This window comes from Sceloporus occidentalis, unplaced genomic scaffold (assembly GCF_023333645.1).
Source record: "Sceloporus occidentalis isolate IW3139 unplaced genomic scaffold, rSceOcc1.0.p SCAF_3, whole genome shotgun sequence".
Lineage (NCBI taxonomy): Eukaryota > Metazoa > Chordata > Lepidosauria > Squamata > Phrynosomatidae > Sceloporus > Sceloporus occidentalis.
This window is the reverse complement of record NW_028316983.1, coordinates 193,470,567-193,495,028: the sequence shown is the minus strand read 5'-3', so window position 1 is coordinate 193,495,028 and position 24,462 is coordinate 193,470,567. Positions and strand designations below refer to the sequence as shown.

The 24,462-nt window shown below is 40.4% G+C and overlaps 1 protein-coding gene across 1 annotated transcript in view; it reads left to right on the top strand.

The window, feature by feature from the left end:
- The first annotated feature begins 9,501 nt into the window (after window positions 1-9,501).
- The window catches only part of LOC149317269 (desmocollin-1-like), a 33,636-nt gene continuing 18,675 nt past the window's right edge, over window positions 9,502-24,462 (top strand). The window contains exons 1-4 of the mRNA XM_089517221.1: window positions 9,502-9,675; window positions 20,744-20,828; window positions 21,612-21,814; window positions 22,821-22,931. Of these exons, the coding sequence (XP_089373347.1) occupies window positions 9,613-9,675; window positions 20,744-20,828; window positions 21,612-21,814; window positions 22,821-22,931 (462 nt within the window). The 5' untranslated portion in view covers window positions 9,502-9,612. The remainder of the gene's footprint in view (window positions 9,676-20,743; window positions 20,829-21,611; window positions 21,815-22,820; window positions 22,932-24,462) is intronic.

The window sequence follows — 24,462 nt, the reverse complement described above, 5'->3', positions numbered from 1 at the left end:
GGTATTAACTATGGCAATATTAAATTATAAAATAGAAAACAGCACTTCACTGACAAAGAAACAAACATAAATATAAATGTGATTAATTTGTCTGTTTAGTAGACTTAAGATGTGGCCAGAATACTTGCATTGATGCTGGGTTCCCTATTTATTTTTATGTAGCTCCTCCTGCAGTGAAATAGTTAAATAAATAAATAAATAAATAAATAAATGCCGTATGGCATGAATATAGCTGAAGTTAAGTAAAAGCAAGCTTCTGCCAAAGCCTATTACAAAACAGTGATCACTTTGACAAACTAAATGTTCTCTATTTGTACATAGAGAACAAATATAAAAATGATTAGTGATTAACTTTTCATTATTGATTACAGTTTATGCAGAACATACTTTGAAATATACATATACAACCAAGAGCATACAAGATACCTGAAAAATAATATGCTGTCGTATTTTTACTTTGGTATGACAATAAACATACATTCAAATGCAACAGGTTTATAGTTTGTATATTTACTGTAAATTGATGTTACTTTCATAAAAAGAATTTCAGAATGAATAATTCTGGATAAAATGGATAAAACGTCTCAGACCAAAGGATATCTTCAGCTCACACAAAGAGCTTGCACTAGTTCAGTGGAATGCTTTTCAGCAGTTGACTCCTCCTGTATGATGTATTGAGCTGATTTTGCAACTCCTGTCAGTTTCAAAAGCAATTTGTCATGCGCAAAGGGAGGGTGCTCTTGGCTGGGAAAAAAAATTGAAGACCCCTTGGTTCCAAAAACGTGTGGAGGCTGGTGACTCAGGCCTGTTACAGACTGCCAAAATAAAGCTGCTTCAGGTCTCTTTGGAGGTATGCTGTTTAAATGATGCATGCATCCTAAGAATCCGGAAGCTGCACCAAAGCTGCACTCCAGTGCTTAGGAATGGAGTGTGGCTTTGGTGCGACCTCCGGACTCTTAAGACCCATGCATCGTTTAAATAGCATACCTCCAAAGTGACTCAAAGCAGCTTTATTTTGGCAGTCTGTAACAGGCCTCAGTTTCCTCTGGACTAGTGAATCCATGCTGGTCTTCAGTCTGAATTTTTAAAAAGGGCTCCAGTGTATTGAGACCGATTTCCCAAGGTTCAAGACCTTGGATAGAGCCTTTAAAATTTGTTTAGGCTCTATCTAAGATGCTGAACTTTGGGAGCTAGGCTTGAATATTCTTTTAGAAACTGTTTCAGATTCAGAGTAAAACCCCCAGCAGACTGACTGCTCCACCAGCCTCCACCACTCACAAAACCAGCTGCAGGAGTTTATAGAACCTTATTTCTCTTTGCTGTATCCTTTACTACCTCTGGCTGGCCCTGATAAGTTGTGACATCTGTTGTGACAATTTAAGTGTTCTATATTTAAGTGTTGTAAGTGTTCTGTTTATATCTCACTTGCCTTAATAATAGGCAGATGGACAGTATTAAATAATGGAACTGAAAATGAGAGGGAACACAACAGATCTGCTGCAGTTGTGGATTGCAGGGAATCTACATTAGCACAGCCCTTCTGTTGCAATTATATTCAGTATAGAAGACTACATTGTAAATATGCTTAAGTGGTTCATCGTGACAGTAAAAAGAGTGTGCTATAAAATCAGGGTGCCAACTTCTATGATCTTAATAGGTGCAATAGTGGGAATAAAGACTAAAGGATTTAATTTATTATGTATAATCATTATTACAACAAAAGACAAACTGTGTGTCATTTCCTTTGATGGTGTAAGGATCAGCAAAGGGAGAAAGAGAAGTATTCTTAGTTTTATAGTAGGACCATATTTAGCTATAATTGCTTATACATTCTTTATTTTGAATGACATGTCCTAAATAAAAGGAGAAAAACTTCCCATGGGAATTAAAAAAACATTCAGAGCAAGGCCTGACCAAAACAAACATCCCACTGATAATGAAGGTGCCATGATCTGACAATAAAAACCAGGCTTGAGAATGGTTCATTTTAATTTATTATTTAAATAACAAGAAGCCAAAAGGAATGCAAAGAACCATGTACTGCAATCTGATTTGTACATTTGAAAACAATTATTAAATCTGTCAAAAATATTTGTTTGAATGGTTTTTTATGAAATGTGAACATATGCTTTGGAAGGTTGTTGGAATAAATATTGTCTACTGTAAACACCTAGATACAAATTTTCAACTGTACAGTCTTGAAAACTAGTCCAGTAGTCTTCAATGAGCAATAATTATGTTGATTAACTATTTGGATGATCACACATAACAAATAGCATAGATATAGGAGAGCTATCACACTTGAGAAAGCAAAACAGACACTTCTGCATTTCATACCATAACCAAAACATTTTGGAGAAAAACAGTTACTCTTCCTTTACAGGTGTACCTCCACTGACAAAGTAGATGTGTTCCTGGACATTACTTCTTTAATAGAAAATTTGGTCCCAGAGGCAGAAATAACATTGAAAGTATAGGGATAGATTCTTGTACAACAAAGAAATGAAAAGAAAAGAAAAGGAAAGAAAAGAAAAATAAATAAATAAATAAATAAATAAATGCAATTGAATATATTCCAGTGAACTTTTTATTCAAAACTGACAATACGAATATGTGAAATATAACAACCAAGTCAGGTATGCCTTGCATAAGTAAACAAAAACAATTTGAACCTTCTCGACAGCATTGGAAACTGGTTCCAAAATACCTCCACTTTTCTTTCACCAGCCTCCACTTTTCTTATGATTTTCATTTGGGTAGCCAGACTTAGGAGTTTATCAGACAAGGGAAATTGGAAGTATAATCCGATGGCAATCTGAACGCAATCATGGGGTTTAACGTTATTGCGTGATAGACCACCACACACAAATTTGGGCAATGGGGAGTCAGTCAGAACGCAATCATGAGTTTTCATGTTATTGCGTGATAGACTGCCACACGCAAATTTGGGCAATGGCATGCTATTTTTGGGCAATGGGGAGCCAGTTCGAATGCAATGAGCATTCATGTAATTTCTCTAAACTAGCGACTTTATGTGAATGCATTCTGGCCCCACTTTCTTTTCATTTGAAATTAAGAGAAATTCCTCCGGTGTGATAAACTCCTTATAGATATGTGCATTTTTAATGAGGTGGGGTGGGGTGGGGGGCTGGTGAGGCAAGCTTACCTGCTCTTCTCCTTTTCTGTCCATACAGCTACTTTGGATAAAGTAGAATTTCATTCTCTCTCAGTTCATTGTTTTGTTTTCTGAAGACATAGTGCTTCAAACCAATACCAAAAGTCTGTGTTTCCTCAACCTTCCTTCCTTAACCTCAAAACAGGGTGAAACCATTTCTTTTTGTCCATGCAGACAGACCCTTGCTAGTCATGTGAAAAGACTTTATAAAGACTGGGACTCACAAGGCCCAGAATAATGTTTGAAAGGTAAGTTGGCTCAGATGGTAGTGATGAATACCTGACTTCAAGCTCCATCAAGATTGCAATAAATTTATAACATAGCCATCATTAAAAAAAAAGGAAATAGCATAATCCTATGCATCTTCTCTGAGAAGACATCAAATGAAATGTCTCTGAAGCAAAATGAGGACTGCATCCTGAATCAAACCAGATTTCTGAAATCTTTCAGTAAAAATTGCTGGTTTCAACACAAGAATTTCAGGATAGCAATGTACTTTTATTTATTTTATAATAGCTCCCTAAGAAGGCCAATTGGTGACAAGGCCAAAATGTGGTGAGCTTTTTTACAAAAAAAAATTTTTTTGAAACATCACACCACATCTCCTTTTATACTTCTACTGTGAAAATGTGTTTTCCAGTTGTTTTTTGTTCTGTTCCTATCAATTTGCTGACCATGTCAGATGCAATCATTATGATTAAAAAGCAATTCAGTCACAAATTCCAACTACCACAGGAGATCGTTACCAATATAGGTTCATTAATCAGCAACTCTAATAGAGAGTGATGGCTAGTTCTATCAGATGGAAATGAGGCAGATTTGTTCTCTCAGCCAATAGATTCCTGTTGTGGCTTCCTCTATATGGTGAGAACTCTGCTCTCATGGAGGTGAGTGTAGTGTGTGGGAAGAAGAGGTATGTTGGGTGGCAGGGAGAAAGAGGGCACGGTTCCACTTGAGCTACATCCTTTCCAGCTTCCCAAATGAGGCAACTTCACACCTGGTTTAAATGAATTCACTCCCATTGCTAAAATGGGAGGGTTTTTTAAAAAACAAAACAAAACAAAACAAAACAAAAACAAACTAAAGGGCAAAAAAGACACAAGGAGGGAAACATGTAAAACATGTAAATCACTGGATACCCCAGGACCAGCCATATAACACCTGTCTTACAAGATCTACATTGGCTGCCCATTCGCTTCCGGGCGCAATACAAGGTGTTGGTTATCACCTATAAAGCCCTAAATGGCTTGGGCCCAGGGTACTTGGAGGACCACCTCTCCCCATATAATCCACCCCGCGCTCTCAGGTCGGCCGGGAAGCAACTGCTGAGGGTTCCTGACACGAGATATTCTGTGACGCACAGAGGGCGTTTTCTATCTCGGCCCCGCAGCTCTGGAACTCTCTTCCCGGTGAGCTCCGCTCGGTTACCTCCCTTGACCTGTTTAGGAAGAAGCTGAAAACCTTCCTCTTCCAACAGGCTTTCCCCCAGACACTATGATATCTGCTCTCTCCCCGTTGCACAAGCACTTTAAGCTAGTTTATTGTTGTGGTTTTTAATCTTGTAATTTTTTTATCCTGTTTTTAATAATAATTTGATGTATTGTTGTGATTTTTATATGGATACTGTTTGTAAATTGTACATTGTGTAGTACCCTTGTTGTAACCCGCTTTGATCTGCCAGGAAAAGCGGGCTAGAAATAAACAGTTTATTATTATTATTATTAACAGTACCTTCCACACTACCACCTTCCTAGCAAGATTCCATCAAGGCTTAGAAAATATTGGAGGCTCTGATACCAAAGCACCCAGTCCTCTGAACCATTTCACCTTTCAAACTGCACTCACAAAATAACTTTTTTGCCAGCACAACTGGAGCTAGTTGTGTTTAGTTTAGAGGCACCAGTCAACTAGATGCTCCTTCTGTAGGACCTTCTCAATGCCTGCACAGAAACTGCTGAACACTTTATTTTTTGAAGGTGGAGGTGTGGTTTTTCAATATATGTAACTATCACTACACAGTAAAAGCACTTGTATTCCAACGGGCTTTTTGTACCTGTTGGACTATTTTCTTTTTTTGCTAATGTCAAGATTATTTTATCTACAAATCTCTACCTCTGTATTTTTATTGCAGTTTAATCAACGGGTTTGTCTTAAAGCAGGGGTAGGCAACCTTTTTGACCCGGGGGCCGGGTTGCTGTCCCTCAGACAACTTGGGGGGGCGAAGCAAAATAAATAAATAAATAATTTTTTTCAAAAAAATAATTAAATAAATAAACCGGGACAAATGTAGGACAAAAATTTAAAATGGAGGACACTTTTTTTAATTAAAAAAAAATGGAGGACACGCAAAAAATCTGCTGATTTTTTAAAAAATGTTAATATAAATGCATGTTTCTAAGGCTTCTATAGGCAATTGCCCCCTTGCTCCCCCTTGCCCCCACTTGCTCCTCCTTGCCCCCCTTGCCCCCACTTGCTCCTCCTTGTCCCCCTTGCACCTCCTTGCCCCCACTTGCCTGCTGCTTGCCCCGCGCACAAAGGCCCCGTGCGCCTGCGCCAGAGGCCAAAGGCCCCGGTGGCAATCTGCGCCAGGGCCGGGCTGGGGCCGGTCCCTAGGCTTCGGTGGGCTGCATGCGGCCCGCGGGCCGTAGGTTGCCGACCTCTGTCTTAAAGTGTCACAATGTACTCTGAATGGCCCACAGGTATTAGAAGACTAGAATACAAATTTCTATAACTCCAGCAAAACTAGTAGACATGCCAAGGAACTACCTATGCCATGCCAAAATACTGAGGTCCTCTAAGTCTAAAAAAATACACTGATGCTAGCAAACGATCCACAGTACATCTAGCTATTAGATTCATCAGAAAAAGATATTAATCCTAACTAACGAGTTCATAAAAATAGTGGCAAATGACCAGCATTATATTCAGATTCAAGCAACATCTTCAACCAATTCAGCTCCTTCAGTAATATATTTCCTCCTTCCTCCTTAATAGGCTATTTCTTTCAGATTATATCATCTTGGTTTAGCAGGTGTTGTCCTTTACAGATGTCCTGTTCTATTAACAATCTCTTGATGAAGACTTTTAGTAACTCAGAGTCTTGTACCAGACACTTGTACCAGACACTTGATCCAAACCCTTGGCAACTGGTCGCACCACAACAGGAAGCACACCTTAGGAACTTTAAATAAACATGGCCAGCCTGAAACCATACCTCTTCACTTATTTCATCAAAAAACCACAGAACTAACATCTTCCTTTCACTCCATAATCCTTGCATATCTTAGAAACACACAGAAATCTCTGAGTGGTGTTGAATGTGATTTGACATCTTCCACTTGAGTGAACTATCAGTCTTGTGAGCTGTAGGTAAATACACATGGGTTTTATTATGCTAACAGTTTTTTTTTAAAAAGCCCAAACAAAACCAAAACCAAATTAATAAAATATCATATTAGTATAGCATTAGAAAATGCACGTAATCTGTGTTTTTTAAAGCAAAGACAAAGCCTTTAAAGATTTAAAATCACCAATTTATTTATTTACATCATTCTAGCATGTTGCATTTTGAGCAACAGTTTTGTGGCCAGTGTTAACAACATAATTGCCAAATTGTTTTCTTCTTCTTCAATAGTCCATCATGATTATCCCTTTGGGAATTATTCAGATTATATTTCCTGATGATTCTGAACTTTGTTTATGCCTCCCTCCCCCAACCAAGAATCAAGGCAGCTTGTTTCATAGAAAGCAAGCAAACAGCAATATACTCATGACTTATGGTACTATAGTCTGTTGTTGTTGTTGTATGCCTTCGAATTGTTTCCAACCTAAGGCAAACCAATCATGGGGTTTTCTTGGCAAATTTCTTCAGAGGGGGTTTGCCACTGCCAGCCTCTGAGGCTGAGAGAGTATGACGTGCCCAAGGTCACCCAGTGGGTTTACATGACTGTGTGGGGATTCGCTGTAGTTTACTGATAGCCATTACTGAAGACATTTTAAAATACTGACTCTTTCAAAAGGTACATTTCCATACAATCCAGAATGTATGTTTTTGTATATCATCATGTGTACATTCTGATATTTAGCACTGCTGATAACGAATTTGAGATTTAACATCTCCACATGATTTTTGCAGCATTTTTGTTTTTAAAATTACCCCAGCCTTCTGCCAAACCAAGCAGATATGCTTTTAAAAGTACCTCACCAAATGGTTCACATTTTTCTTTTGATTCAATGAAAAATACTTGAAATTCCCATTTATTTCTTTTTACCAGTTTCAGAAGCTGCTTCACGTTTCCTCACAATATCTATATACCACCACCAACAGCAATAGGGAAGAGATAACAATAAAGCAATAGGTTATGGCACTATCAGCTGGTTTTGTTTTTCTTTTGAAAGCAAAAGATTAACCCTGCTTAGACTCACTGTGAATAGAATGAGTTATAAGTATCACTGATCACCCAAATGAATCAGGTATAGCTCATGCTTAACAAGTCTGCCTTTTGTGAGAAGAAACAAAGCTGTTTGTCAGTTTTATTCCTGAAAAGGGCAAACAAGGAAGAGGAATTATGATGAAAAAATAAAATGTCTAGAAAGGAAAAAAATAATCTACCTGGAGCAGTGATTTGCGTGTTGGACTATAACTCTGGAGATCAAGGTTTGATTCCCAGCTTGCCCATATAAACCCACTGGGTGCCCTTGGGCAAGTCACACTCTCTCTGCCTCAGGGGAAGGCAATAGCAAACCAAGTCCCATTGTCTAACGCGTTTTCTAGTTCCCTCCAAGAAATGTGTCCTGTAAATATATACAAGTCTCAAGAGTCCATCCACAGTGCAGAAATAACCCAGTTTGAGACTGCTTTAACTGTCTGGGCTTAGTACTAAGGAATCCTGGGAACTGTAGTGTATTGTGGCACCAGAGCTCTCTAACAAAGATGGCTAAATGTCTCCCAAAACTACAATTCCCAGAATTCCCTAGCATTGAGCCAGGGCAGTTAACGTGGTCTCAGACTAGATTGTTTCTGTAGTGTGTTTTGGACCTTTAACTACCATGGCATTCTTGGAACTGCAGTTTGCTGTGGCACTAGAGGACACCACTTTAAGTGTCATAGCTCCATGCTACACAGTTCCCAAAATTCCACAGCATGGAGCCATGGCAGTTAAAGCAGTGCCACACTGGATCATTTCGGCAGTGTAGATGCAGCCTCAGTGTGTTATTTGTTGCTAAGTCAAGTCAGTGAAGTGAGTTAAGTCCCACTTATGTCTGAGCCAGCCATGGATGCAGGCGAAATGTCAGGAATAAACTCTTCTAGGACATGGCCACACAGCCCAAAAATGCACAAAAAACTATGGATGTTAGCCATGAAAGCCTTTGACTTCATATTCATAATTCTCTGACTCCTATGGATGCTATTTAACTTTCCTGTTCCAAAAGACTTAGTCTAGGGCAGGAGAAATGGAAATATGTGGCACTTCTAAACATGTATTGTCGATAATTTTATCAAATCTTATCAAATACACCCATCCCTCCATATTTGTAGCTTTGATATTTGTGACTTTGATTATTCCCAGATTTGATTAATATCTAGGTCCCCCAGTGCAACTCTATGGTGACCTTTAACTAAAAGTTGCACTGGAAGACCTAGAGATTCTTAGAGAGAACACTCTACTAGGCCTTTTTAGCTCCTCTAGCGCAGTTCTGTGGTCAGTGTCTGTCGGACGTTGACCACAGAGTTGCACTGAGTTTCCTAGAGGGGTGTCCTCTCAGGTTAAAAACATGTTTTTTCCTAACCCTACCAAATATGGAAGGACAAGTGTATAATATATTCATAATTCTCTGGCTCCTATGGATGCTATTTAACTTTCCCATTCCAAGAGGCTTCGGTGAGGGAGGCAGAAACGGAAATAATATGGCACTTCTTCTAAACACGGGCTTTCGATCATTTTTATTAAACCTTATCAAACACTTCAAGTTTTGCACTAGAGTGGGCCCCTGGGATTTGCTGGGGTTTGGTTCCAGGACCCCCAATATGGCTCCCAAAACCTGTGGCTGCCCAGACCTCAACTGAGAGGCCCTGGTGAGGCCACTGCCTCGCCCCAGAGTCTCTGCTCTGAGTTGGAGCTTCCTGGTCCCCTCCCTGTCCAAGAAGAAAGAAAAAAGGGTGGGGAAAGAAAGAAAGAAAGAAAGAGAGAGAGAGAGAGAGAGAGAAAAAAGAAATGGCCCAATGAAAAGTCCTGGCTTAGGAGAGGCGCTGCTGCTGAGGCTTCTAGAGCCTCCCTCTGTTCTGGGGTGGCTCCACCTTGGCTGGGGAGTCTGGAAACAAACCCACAGGCGCCCAGGTCCAGCCTTTGCAGGCGCTGCTTCCAGCCGGGAAAGGGAGCCTCTCCGCCTCACCTGCCCAGCTCCCTTCGACTCTTTCCCCACCCCTCAGGGGAAACATGGCCCCCAGCCCAAGAGACGCCGGGACCCGGGCTTTCCAGCCCCTTCTGCTGGGGCTTCTGGTGAGTAGGACCCTAAGGATCCTGGAGTCAGCCTGGGCTGTGGGGACTTTTCAGCCCTTTTTCCCGCCTTCCTCCCTTCCTTCCCTCTCGCCTTCCAGGCGTTGCGCGCCTGAAGGGCGAGAGGGGAGGAAGGGGGAAAAGAAGGGCTGAAAAGTCCCCACAGCCCAGGCTGACCAGCTCTGCCCCACCGCCAAGGTGAGGACAAAGCAAAGACCAGCCCCAAACACTCCTAGGAATGTGAACTCCTGCTTCAAAATGGAAGCCTTGGAGGAACCCCTCCTGGAAATGGAGGGGAGCTCCTGGACACTAGGTCCTGAGCCCTTGAGGGAGCGAAGGTCGCGCGGGCTTTTGGCCCAGCCTTGTGGGAAAGGGGCCGAGGAGGAAGGGCAGCCCCTGGGGCCAGCCCTCGCCTGGAAGGAAGGGAGGCAGGCAGCCTCTGGGGAAGGGCTCGCACGCTCACTTTGTAATGATCGGCTACTGCGCGCCGCATCAAAAGTATCCCTCGGTTGCTACTTTGACGCTTCTTCTTGGAGTTTTGAAAGACACTTTCTCCTCTTTTTTCTCCTCCCAAGTCGTTTTTGGTGTTTTTTATTTTATTTTAAAGAAATGGTTGCTGGGTGCCCATTTTCTCTTTAGTGCCAGCCTTTCTCAGCCACCGACAAGCCTGGATTGGAGGGGAAAGTTTTTGCCTCCTGCTGCTGCTGCTGCTGTTGTTTTTAAAGAGACAACACGGGGTTTCAGATACAGTTTGTCGCCCTCGTAGGTGTGCCTTCAAGGCGACCCTGACTTTTAGCCACCCTCTGGTGGGGTTTTCTTGGCCGAGTTTTTTTTTTTTGCTGTGGCTGTCCTCAGAGGCTGAGAGAGTGTGACTCACCCAAAGTCACTCAGCGGAGCCGAAAGGGGATTCGAACCCTGGCCTCCAGAGTCATACTCCCAGTGCTCAAACCGCTACGCCAAATGCATTGACATGCGTTAGAGCCTCACATTAGTTTGTGAGCCTCACAAAGGGTGTCTGTGTTGTTCTTTTTTTGTGGGTTCAATTGTATGTGTCCATTTTGTCTCCCTTCAGCACCCAAAAGGTAGGTCCAGATGTCTGTTGAGGCACACAGCTCTTTCCTTCACCACGCATTGTTGCCATCTCTTCTATGCACAGCCACTCCTTTTTTTATTTTGAGAAGAAGGGCAGGGGGAATCCACCAAGGTAAACTATGGAAATATACGAGGATAGCAGACAGGCTTCTCATTATTACTATCATTCTCATTTATTATTAGCCTCTGAGGTTCATTTGGTTGGTTGGCTTTCGAGGAGAGATTGCATGTACTCTGAAGCCAGGGTCAAAGGGCACCTTGATGTTGTTAACTACCCTCCAGTTGACTTTAATTCATGGCAACCCTGTGGATGAGACATCTCCAAGATCCTCTGTCCTTGCTTGCTCTGCCCAGGTCCTGAAGCCTGAGAGCCGTGGCCTCCCTGATTGAATCTAACCCTCTGGCATGTGAGCTTCCTCCTTTTCTGCAGTGTTCCACTTTTCCTAATATAGTTGCCTTTTCTAATGATTCATGCCTTATCATGACCTGATCAAAGTATGACAGTCTCAATATAGTCATCTTGGCATCCAAGAAGAATTTGTGCATGCTCCGTTCTAGAACTCATTTGTGCATCGTCTTGGCCATCCATGGCATCCTCAACACTCTTCTCCAGCACCAAATTTCCAATGAGTTCATTTTCTCTCTGTTGGCTTTCTTCACTGTCCAGCTCTTATATCCGCACATGGAGATGGGGAATACAACAGCTTGGACAAGCCTCACTTTAGTCTGCAGAGTGCTAACTTTGCACTTCATGATCTTGTCCAGTTCTTTCATCACTGCCCTTCCCAATCCTAGCCTTCTTCTAATTTCTTGACTGCAGTCTCCATTCTGATTCATGTGTGATTGTAAGCTGCCTCTATTTGTTCCAAGAGATTACTTGCTGTAATTGTTGAGAGGGGGAATCAAATGATGGATAGCAATTTCTTTTTCCTTTTCTGACCAGTAACAAAAGCAGGAGAAGGCAAGTGATCCTCCAAGAGCTGGGAGGCTCATAGGAATCTCCACTTCTAAGAACTTTTGTTCATTCTGTGAGAAGAATTATAAGGCAGTTTAGCTGCACTGAGTGCCACCCTTATTGCAACATACAAAGGAAAAAGAAAGAAGAAGAAAGAAAAATGGAGTGTTTATGTGTAGGGGCAATATGGGTTGATTCTGCCTTCTCAGAAATACTTGGGACCAGGAGCGTTTTGGATTTTGGATTATTAGGTTTTTTTTTTGTTTGGATTTTGGAATATTTGCATATACATAATGAGATATCTTGGAGATGGGACCCACGCCTAAACATGAAATTCATTTATGTTTCACAAACACTTTTATACACATAGCCTGAAGGTAGTTTTATACATAATTTTTGTTGTTGTTGACTGCCCTCTAGTCGATCTCTACTCATGTCTGCCCTGTGGATGAGATATCCTCAATACTCCCTGTCCTCCGCTACTGTCCCCAGTTCTTGCAAATTCATGGCCATGGCCCCAATAATTTTGTGCATGAAACAAAACTGAACCATAAGAAAGCAAAGGTGTCCCTATCTCGGCCTCCCATATAGACAATTTCAGAGTTTGGAGTATTTTGGATTTCAGAATTCCAGATAAGGGAAGCTCAACATATAATCTGGTAGTACTTTTGACTTTTACTGGTTTATTTTAGCATGAGGTGTTGCGAGTGTCACTCCTTCAGATGCACTTCTACCAATTTGCTAGTGTATCTGAAGAAATGAATTGAAATCTACAAAAGCTCATGCTAAAATAAACAAGTTGGCTTCAAAGGTATTGCTGGATTCTCCCTCTCCCATTTTCTTGGAAACACTAATACAGCAATCCATTTGAATTCAGCCTTACAAGTTGCCAGAGATGAATGGTATATAGTTTTGTGCTAACATAAGGAATGTTCTTTACTTTTATGCTGCCTGGATGCTATGGGATAATGTAGGACAAAATAATGCAAATAGGTGACACTCCTTGAAATAAGCGGTTTTTGCCATGTTCCAGATAGTTTTGAATGTTAGCTACCCTGACATAATATTTATCTCCTCTTTTTGATGGAAATGTGCTGACTTGGAATTGGTTGCACAATGCATCAGGGAGATTGTCAATGTGTGTGTGCACCCATAGTATTAAAATGAGTAAGATATTTGCTTAAATTAGCTGAAGGTTGGAGTAAGGCATGGCCAAACTCTGGACAGAAGAACATCTTGTGTTCTTGTTACATTCCTGTGCCATTTGCTATTAGAAAATTATTGTTTACTGATTTTGGCATCTAGTTTTTATAGTCAAAGTTTTTTGTTTAACAATAAGTCTAGAAGTGAATGTGTGCTAAATTTAATGTGTTAATCAGCTGTATGGTGAAGTACATTTGTTTTGAAGTTTAGTTGAGCCCTTTATGTCATTTATCATTTCTAAAGTGAATTGCATCTACCTCTAACTATAAGTCAAACCTTTGTAAAATACATAATATTTAACCAAAGGAAAAAGGGGAATTTTAAATCAGCTAGTACTTTCTTGTGTAAATAAATACACCCTTTAATGCTGTCAAAAGCTTTTGGAAACATAACATCTGTTGCTTATGGTCACCAGTGTGTGCATACATATAATGTATTCATAATGGTTTAACTATAATATATTCATAATTCTCCGACTACTACTGTTTATCTTTCCTGTTCCAACAGGCTTCGCCTAAGAAGGCAGAAACTATATGTGGCATTTTTTTAAACATGTATTTTCAATAATTTTATTAAATATTATCAAATACTTCAAATTTTGTACTAGAGTGAGCCCCTGGTATTTGCTGGAGTTTGGTTCCAGAACGCCATGTGGATACCAAACTCTGTGGATGCTCAGATCCCATTGTATAAAATGGCATAGAAAAATAGTGTCTTCTTATATACAATAGCAAAATCAAGGTTTGCTTTTTGGATTTTTTTTTTTTTTTGGGGGGGGGATATTTTCAAGTTATGAATGCAGAATCTATCGATACAGATGACTGACTGTATCCCACAGGGATCTATATTTTATTTGAAAACAGTGCTTTGCTGCTTTTTTCAACTATTTTATATGTGTATATATCAATTTGAACTCCTTTTTAAAATTCTGGATTGCCACTTAATTTCAAAGAATTTTTAGAAGCCCTCCTTTTGAAGAAATATGCCTTATTTTGTTGAAAAAAAAATTCCCTTAGTTTGTGTTCTTCATAGCCTCATATAAGACAACAGAATTTGTTTTTTACTGAGCCATGGCACTTTGTCTGACAACTCTAAATCCAAGACCCTAATAAATTGCTATTCTCTTCAATCAGGGAGGTCCTGGGTCTGAATTTAAAGGACTTAACCAGAACAGTGGAGGACAGCAGGTCTTGGAAGTGTCTCATCCATGTGGTTGTCTTTGGTCAGGGTCGACTTGAGGGCAGTTGACAACAACAACAACAACCACAACCTAATACACTACAATACTGTTTTTAAATCGAGTTTACCTTGACACTTTTGAAATGAAATGAGTACATCTCCTTCTTGTTTAAGTATATTTGTATGATTACCTATAAGTAGTTATAGCATCACATTATAGTCTGTGAATTATTTCAAATAAAGCAACATGGCCCTGCAGGTTTATTCTCATTACAGTTGGGTGGGCAACCTAATCTGATAGTCCATACATGACTGATGTTCTGTTTCTCATTCAGATTAATTTTTAAAATGGGTTTTAGACATAATAAATTCAGGTGTGCCAAGTTAATAAGATGTTTCTTCCTAGTGGCAAGTAATTTACACACCCTTTATCTTTAAAATAATAACTGACATTTACACCTAATACACCCCCCACACATCTAGCAAACATCAAAACCACTTTATGATGTGGAAATGATAGTGAAATGCCAGATTTGTGAAAAATGATCCAATAGATTTCACTGGAGAATAATTTGAAGTATTTTTTGAAGTCAGTTCTCACTGGAATGATCAAAATATACTCATTTTTTTTTTAAAAAAATGAAAGTGTAGATTTGAAATGATTTGACTAATTTCATGACACAGCCAACCACATAATAGATTGTGTTGGCTGTTTAAATATCCCATTTTAATGAAATTAATTCTATTCTCAAAAATGGAAAATTATTCAGATTTTCAAGATCAAAAGATGTTTAACAGGTCAATTTTGTACCTCCCTGCTGAAAAGTAAGCACACTGTGTTCAGTGGAAATGATTTGTAGATTTTTAGATAAATGTCTACGGATAGGGTTGCCATATCCCGCCCCCCGGCGGGACAATCCCGGTTTGGGCGGTGCCATCCCGGTTCCGGTCTGGTTTGGCGCCCAAACCGGGACGGCCCCGCCCACCGTGGCCACCTCCGCCGCGGCGGCGGCTCCAAGGCCTTTCTGAGGCCTGGGGCGAGGCCGGGGCGATCGCCGCCGGCCTCCTCCCCTCCTTCCTGGTCTCCGCGGGGGCCAAGAAGGAGGCGAGGCCGGGGCGATCGCCGCCGGCCTCCTCCCCTCCTTCCTGGTCTCCGCGGGGGCCAAGAAGGAGGCGAGGCCGGGGCGATCGCCGCCGGCCTCCTCCCCTCCTTCCTGGCCTCCGCGGGGGCCAAGAAGGAGGCGAGGCCGGGGCGATCGCCGCCGGCCTCCTCCCCTCCTTCCTGGCCTCCGCGGGGGCCAAGAAGGAGGCGAGGCCGGGACGATCGCCGCCGGCCTCCTCCCCTCCTTCCTGGCCTCCGCTGGGGCCAAGAAGGAGGCGAGGCCGGGGCGATCGCCGCCGGCCTCCTCCCCTCCTTCCTGGCCTCCGCGGGGGCCAAGAAGGAGGCGAGGCTGGGGTGACCGCCGCCGGCCTCCTCCCCTCCTTCCTGGTCCCTGAGGGTCCCAGGAACGAGGCGAGGCCCCGATCCTGGCCTCCGATCGTGGCAGGGCCCAGGCGGGGAGGGAAAGCCTCCTTAAGTGGAGGCATTCCCTTGCCGCTTGGCCTCCGCTCCCCGCTGCGATCGCGGTAAAATGTAGGACAGAATTTTCAAATGTAGGACACACTTTTTGTGTGTCCTACATTTGAAAATTTTGTCCTACATTTTTCCCGGTTTCGAGGTCCGGCACTATGGCAACCCTATCTACGGAACTGTAACCATAATGAGGACAACTGTGATAATGAGATGATGATGATGATGATGATGATGATGTAGGTTGATGTAATTTTTTAAGCCATGGCAAAATCCTATTTACTTCCATTACATGGGAAGAAAGCCTCATGCACTTCTTGTCAGCATGATGCATTAGATGGAATTCTTTCTACCAGAAGACTTGTTGACGCATGTAGACCTCCCAGCTTGATTTTGTAATGTGCAATAGCTAGCAATTTAATTCCCAAGATGATTGATTTCATTTTTTTTTTGTAAATGTGCTGAATGGACATCTCCTTTTATCTTTAGCATATCTTGCTACTGATCGTGTTTTGTGTAGTAGCCATGCTGCATCCAGTAACATAGAGTGCATGTATTGGTGACATTATGAAGAACTTATCCAGTTGATTTCAATAGGTCTCTTCCATGTATGACTGTGTCTGGAACCTTAAGGGTTTTTTGGACTGCATCATTATTGAAACAAAAAAGCTGTACTAGAATCCACAGCACAGTATAAAGAAATGCATGTAATACACCACTATATGCAGAAACTGCATGTTTAATGTCACCAATACATGCACTATATGTGCATTGACCTTGGAGGGCCTGCTCTGAGCATAAAATAGTGTAAAATGAATCCAAACCAGTGGCATTTCAATCTGAGGTGGTTGTCATGCAGCCCTGTAGATTTTGCAGATTCCAACAGACAAGCCAATGGTGAGGAATGATGGGAGTTGTATTGCAGTGATATCAGGGGGATTGCATGATTCCCACAACTGACTTAAATCAATATAACTTTTCCAAAGAGATGTGGGATTATGTTGTTAAATATGCACAAATTCCATTCAAATCAAAGTATTGACAGATACCTCCCATTCCTAATTTTCTCATAGCACAGTACTTATAAAAGCTCAGTGTTATTAGGTATTTTTTAAACAAGGCCTGGATAGCCATTTGTCGGGGATGCTTTGATTGAGAGTTCCTGCATGGCAGGGACTTGGGCTGGATGGCCCTTGTGGTCTCTTCCAACTCTGTGATTCTACATTTCTGTTCTAAAAGAAAAATATTTCAGAATATACTAGGTACTTCCTACCTCTGGATCAACAAAGGAACGTATAGATAAAGCACTGAACTTAAACATTTGTTTGAGGCAGGACTGGAAAACCTAAGTTCTGAAGTCCTGTCCCTGATCATTCATTGGCTATATAAGGTGTTGACTATTTACTTGTGCTAATCTACCTTCAAATTGAAAAAAAATGTACCTACATTAAATATTTCTACTGGTGGAATAAAAAATGCTAATGAAATATAAAATGAAATTTTCACACAACAGTCCTATGTACCATAGACAGTTTCAGTCCTTTTGAACTCAGTGGGATTCTATGGGACTTAGTTTTTAATTTGTAGTATTATTCTGATAGTTTCATATTCTTAATGTTCTGTAAAGCATCAAGTAAGATTTAAAACAGTGCTCTGTGCCTGAAATCTTTTATTCTCAAAATCAGGCACATTGTAATTGGGCTGTATATGTGCAATACTGGTTATTGCTTTCCAAGAGAGGCTCTCTCGAAAATATCATACTGGCTATAGTTCATTTTAATACAAAAACAATTATAATGGCAATAATGCAATTAACAAATTCTGTTACAGTTTACTGTTTGTTGCTCCATTCAGCAAATAATCTCACTTATGTGTTTTGGGTTTGTTATTCACACTATGGAACTGCATTTATGTGCATCTCTGGGAGCACTTGAAGAAAGATGGAGTCAATGATACAAATGTATTTGAAACATATTCAAGGCATGCTGAGTTTTCTCCTAGTTTATCCTGGTTATTCATGCTGCCGATGATGCAGATCTTTTTTTAATTAAAAAAAAACACATCAGGGGAAAAAAACGTGATATTGATTATCCTGGGTGAAGTGGTCTTTTTTGGCAGTCCACCCCCAAACACTTATCAGATGCATTCGAAAAGCTTGTGAACAACAAAGATTGAACCTGGATTCATCCTGGATTATTTTCACCATCTGAATTGGCCCTAAGAAGAAGGTTCAGCTTCTTTCCCCTGGAGATTTACAAGCTAACTTCTCTAAACCTATGGTTCCACTGAAGTGTTTTATTTTAGTAACTCAAAGGAATACTTTTCTGATCAGCTGAAATCCCCACTTGGAAATATGTTCAAGGATCGAAAAGGCGGGTTATAAATAAATCATATTATTATTATTATTATTATTATTATTATTTGTTGGTTTGCTTTATCAAGTTAGCGTTGATGTATGGTAATCCTATGAATGGGAGACTTCCAAAAGACAATATTATTAGCATCCATGCTCATGTCTTGCAAAATCAGAGCACTGTCTTACTTGAATGAGTCAATCTACCTGTCAATTCCTACTGCTTTTGACGTCTTCAAAGATCCATCATACAATACATTAGTTTATTAGCTCCAATGATGCATAGACTGCTGGTGTCAAAATCATGGTGTCACAATGAATGGTGCCACCAAAAAAACGTTGGCCTATGGGGAAGTGTCTGCCAATCATGATTTTCAAGAACTGAGGAGGTTGTTACTACACAGATCCATCCTATATTTGCCAACACAAACTGTGGTGCTGCCTCTATAAAAAATCAGCTTTTTTCATTACAATTGACCTGGTACGTGGCCTTAAGTTGATGATGTATCATCACTATTTCCTTCTTACTTTTTTAATTTTTGCATTCAGAGTCCCTTCTACCTGGTGCACAACAGTGTGAGGCAGGGCTAATTTTTCATACAGAAATACACTACTAATCAGGGTCTTCTACCCAATTGCATTGGTATTCTGTTTTGGAATGACATTTGGTTCACACTCTTTCCATTGACTATACTTTTGCAGGCAACAGCAGCCATGGTTTCCTCCCTGATTTAATCATTCTTTTTTCTGTTAAGAGTAAAGTTCTCCAAGAGAACACATTGAAAGAACATCACTGGAAAACCTGTTAGATTAGTTGCAATAGCTGGTTTTGCTTCTTGTTTAATGAAATGCTCATCTTGATTTAGAGCAGATGTAGAAATCATGTGGCCTTCTAGTTGTTATAGTACTATAACTACCAGTATTCTTCACTGTTGTCTATCCTGGCAAGGGCAGTTAGGTTCCACAACAACTGGAGGTTAACATGATACCCATACCTGATTTATAGAATCAGTTGATCCCACTGAAAGAACACAGTATTTGGATTTACCAGATTGTGGAGGACACCGTATTTAGAATTATTAATGTCAATAACTTCAAACTGTTGCAAGTAAAATCTTAATTTCTGGGTGGGTGCTTTGCATCTTGTCTGACATCCATCAGATATCATCTTGGAAAAGATTTTACAGACCCTCCTATGTATGTCAGCCTTAATTACTAAGTTGAATTATTGCCTGCCATACTTGGGACAGAAGCTTTCCCAATGTCTGTCTCTCATGTTGACCACAGTCAAACTATTTTATGTTCACAGTTAGCATAGCACCATTTTTGCCTGATGACATGGCTGCAGGAGCAGATCATTATGAAATGTCCCAAGAGGTGCTTGATCTTCTGCTGACTCTGTGTAAATAGATTGGGTAGGGCTAGATGTGTCTAGATTTGTTGCAAAGTGTTGTCATAATTCCTCCTTTGAAGTCTGGAATTGGATTTGAGAGTATCAGTCAGTTGCTTCAACATGCAATGCCTGTAAGCTTCTGAAAGGTATGAGCAGTACTCCTCTGGTCTAGTGCCCTGTATATGACAAACTGTGACAAATAACCAATTCATCACTAATAACAATAATAGTGATTGCCTAAAATATTTGGAAACTGTTTCACAAGGTCTTACTAAGGGTAGAGCATTAAGTTAAAAGGGAAAAAAAAGAATCCTTTGGAAAGGCTTGTGGAAGACTGAGGGGCTCTACAGACTGGCACTTTGTACCGGCCTGTATGCACACTAGGGCTGAACGTCCATACGCTCAAAGCCCTTGTTGTGCCACCTGGGCACCATCTTGGCATGTGCCATGGCATGTGCCATGGTGATGCTCGTCATGTGCAGCACCTAAAGGGTGCTGTGCACAAGGGGCATCATCATGGCACGTAAGCAGAAGCGGTTTCTTTTTGCTCCCTCCGGAGGCCGTGGTGTGTGGTTGCTGCAGCCTCCTTCTGGGGCAAAAACGGGTGGCGTGGAGCCACCCATCTGTATAGCCTCTGAATCCTCAGATACCTTCATAATTTTGGATGAAGATCTAGTCAATCCATCAATAGAGATAAGTTTTTGAACAACTGTCCATTTCATGTCCATGGTTCTCTTCAAGCATTTAAAAAATGGAAGTGAGAAGCAGAGATGGGGCTATTCTCTCTACCTTGCATCCCCATGTTCATGAAATAGGTCTGCAATGAAACTGTAATCATAACAAACACTAATCATTTCTTGTCAGAAGCACTTCAACTATGGCCCAAAACACATGGGCAAAATGATGCAGCTTCAGGCCGATGGGGATGTGGTATTTAGATTTTATATATATATATATATATATATATATATATATATATATATATATATAAAAAGCAGCCTTGATTTTGCCATGTTATATAAAGGACACCATTTATGCTGTTATATTTAATGGGACTTGAGCAGCCACTAATTTTTGTATTAATAGGAATCCTGGAACTAAACTCCACTGGATACCAAGGGCCCCCCTGTACCTCCATTCCCAGTTTTAGATTTATGTGTACTTAGACTAATGCTTACAAAGGGCTTCCTTTTTTTTTGTAATTTATTCTGAACAAAAATGTATGTTCTTGGCAAATGTTACAGCATTATATTATATCTGTGTCTCTTTTTTATAGTCATGTACATATAAAATAATGAGGATGTAACTATAGTTCTTTCCTTCCAGGTTCTAACTGTACTTTGTGAGGCTTGTAAGAAAGTGACTTTTAATGTGCCTGAGAAAATAGAAGCAATGACCTTAATTGGCAGAGGTAAGAAAACCTTTAAGAATAATCAACAGAACCTCCTTCCTGTTGTTTTTACAATTATATTATTTGTTTTGTTCTCCCTGCTGTTTTTTCTCTTGCAACCTAACAAATTTTTGTTTTGAAGTGCACCCTAATGTGTTGAATGAGGCTTATACCTATTTAAGTTTGAAGCCTAGTAACATAATGCTAAAAACACTAGGGTAAAGGACCAACTAAGCATAAAAGTTTTTTTTTTCTTCTGAATATGCATGCAAAAGATTATGCTGTTAGCACAGGGATTTAATTTTATTTCAGCACTGGATATAAAGAAAACCCACATATGAAGAAATCAATGAAAACCAGCAGAATTACCAAATAATAATAATAATAATAATAATAATAATAATAATAATAATATTAAAAATACAGATTCTTTCCTCTATTAGTGAGCAGATCTATTTATTTATTTGCTTTTAGATGTGTAGCTTTTCCCACCATGAGGATTCTGGTGGATAGGAACCAGACTTTACCTGGCATGGCCGAGAAGAACTCTAGTCATTCAAAGCAATGTCACAACATCTGAGTATGCAACAGTAAAAATGTGAAGCTGAACAACCTCCATGTATTATCCTATCCTAAAACATTTGGCTTTACTGGATACATTTTCAGAAGAAGGAGTAGTTGTGGTATCCCAAATTATACAGAGGTTATATTCCTGTACATGCAGAAAAAGTTAATGATACAAGGAATTCTTTGTTATATCGGTTGTTGTTTTTTTAACTTTCATTTTTACAATTCTTTTTCCAGTAAATCTCATGCAGTGTCTAAGGACTGCTGACCTGATCAGTCCAAGTGATCCTGACTTCTTAGTTCTACAAGATGGTTCTGTGTATACAAGAAATGCCGTTTCTTTATCTTCTGCAAAGAAAACTTTTACTATATTGCTTCAGGATTTGCAAGATAATCAACAAAAGAAAATACATGTCAATTTGCTGTCTCACCCCAAAATGGTACATGCTGTTTATATCAAGACTCTTTGTAAACATGTGTGAGTGTGTGTGTGACAGAGTATTTATTATTTTTATAAATAAGCAACTTTAGCTGCTAAGAAATGTCATGTGTACTGACATTTGAATAGTAATCACTGCTTTTCTCAATCACATTTAAATTTATTTGCAGTGCATCCTAGTAAAAACTTATTGTGGGACATTTTCTGATACCCATAAGAATTCCAGTACATTTCTGGGTATAAAAATGTATACTGTCCATAGCAGTGTTTGTACTTGGCATCCACCTACAAATCCAGAATCAGAAATTACAAGGAGGAGAAAAATAAGAAACTAAACCATACACTTCTTGTATTTTGAAGTGTTTCCTGAGCCAATTGAATTCCACTGTGCCCGTAATGGAAGCAATTTTGATTTCCTCCAAATGGGATTAAACAACTGACAGCTACAGCATGTCACTTCTGCTCTTTGGCATTTTGTCTCCCCTTCCCCCCTCCCCCCCCCCAAAAAAAAAGAAAGGAAAGAAAACATAGCATAGGATGTTAAAGAATTGCATTGCTTGAGTTGTACAGTATATTATGAACCAAATGATAATTCCATTTATTAGGGGATATAAAAATTCTGCATGTTTAAACCAGTATTTGTGTGTGTGCAAAATCAGGTATGTTCTACTGAAACACAATGTGGAGAACACCATTTGGAATAAAAATATTATTGTTTTATTTACTGTAAATATGCTGTTGTAAACTGGCACCAAAGCCTGTGTCTCTCCAGCCCCCTTCAACTTCTTTCAATGCTGATGCTGCTAAAGAGTTTTCAGTTAGACAAAGAACAAGGAGGAAAGGGGGCTAGACAGGTATAAAATGACTTTGAAAAGGAACGTCTTTGTCCGAGGCTTTGTTAACCAAGGTATGCCTATATGTGTGAGAGGGATGAACAGGGAATGTAGTCAAAGCTACTTGTTACTAGATTATATTGCTAATATTTCTTTTTTTTTTTTTAAACCCAGACACACAAAACAAAAGACACTGTTCTGAGGCGAAGTAAACGAAGATGGGCTCCTGTTCCTACTACTATCATGGAAAACTCATTGGGACCTTACCCATTGCAAATTCAGCAGGTATATTTTTATAAAATAGGCAGATTATGTTGAAATGTCATTTCCTATTCTACCTGTTGAAATTATGTTCTGTGAACAAGATGATTAGAAAAAAACTTAGGCCTGTTACAGACTGCCAAAATAAATCTGCTTTGGGTCTCTTTGGAGGTATGCTATTTAAATGATGCATGGGTCCTAAGAGTCCGGAGGTCGCACCAAAGCTACACTCCATTCCTAAGCTCTGGAGTGCAGCTTTGGTGCAGCTTCCGGATTCTTAGGATGCATGCATCATTTAAATAGCATATCTCCAAAGAGACCTGAAGCAGCTTTATTTTGGCAGTCTGTAACAGGCCTAAGGCCCTGTCCAGATGGGCCCTTTGTGGCACGTCCACAATGTGCTAGGGTTGCCTCGGGGCGGTGCATGCACACGCCCCGCAACCCTAGCACGTCATACACGTGCCGCAGTTGCGCAGCGCCATACATACGGCACACGCAACAATTACGTCGCAGCTGTGCCGCCGCTAAACGGTGCTGCGCAGCATTGACGTAACTACGCCGTCTTTGGCGCTTTGTGGTGCTGCAAACAGGAGCCACTTTGGGGAGCTCCTTCTTTGCTGTGCAGCTGCGCCGCACAATTTGTATGCTGTGGCGCAGCTGCACAGCAGAGAGAGGCGCCAAGGAAGTGCCTCTTTTTGGCAGTCTGTACCCTGCCTAAGTTATGAAAATAATTGTGATTTCTTAATGGTTTTTAACACAAATAAAAATACACAGATAACCTAACGTGTAATCACCTGTGTTTTGCATTGGCAGCATTTTTTTTATATTGCCCAAAGGGGATCTTATATCATGCATCTGTGTATATAGTTATCTTTCCTATTCAAGACTTGGAAATAGCCTTACATTTATGGTAGTTGCTGCTGTTATATTCTTTCAAGCTGTTTGATTTATGGTGACCCAAAGGCCAGCCTATCTCTGGGTTTTCTGAAGCTGAGAGTGTGTGACTTGCCCAAAATCACCCAGTGGGTTTCCATGGCTGAGTGGGGATTCAAACTCTGGACCTCAGAGTCATAGTCCACTACACCACAATAGCTCAGCCTTACATTAGGCTGAATTTTTTCATTCATTGTGTGAAAAGCCATTTAGTGTGTTACCATTATGTGAGATTTCTGCCAGGTTGCATTTTGTTGTTTCATGTGCCACAGGTAAGTAAAACAGTAGCATATTTGAAATAATTAATTCATGATGCATGAACCAAGATTATAACAAATCTTCCCATATTCAAAACTATTGTAATTCAACATAACGAGATAGCTTGCAATGGGACAGAATGGGATTTTCAGCTGTGTGCTTCACCAAATCAGAAATCATCTCCATTAGTGCAGAGAGGTTTAACTTGCAACAAATGTCCTTTTGTTTGCAGTCCAAATTGTATTCAGAAGTCCTTAAAGCAGGGGTAGGCAACCTTTTTGAGCCGGGGGCCAGGTTGCTGTCCCTCAGACAACTGGGGGGCCGAAGCCGGGGGTGGAGCTTCCACCCTCCGGGGGCGGAGCTG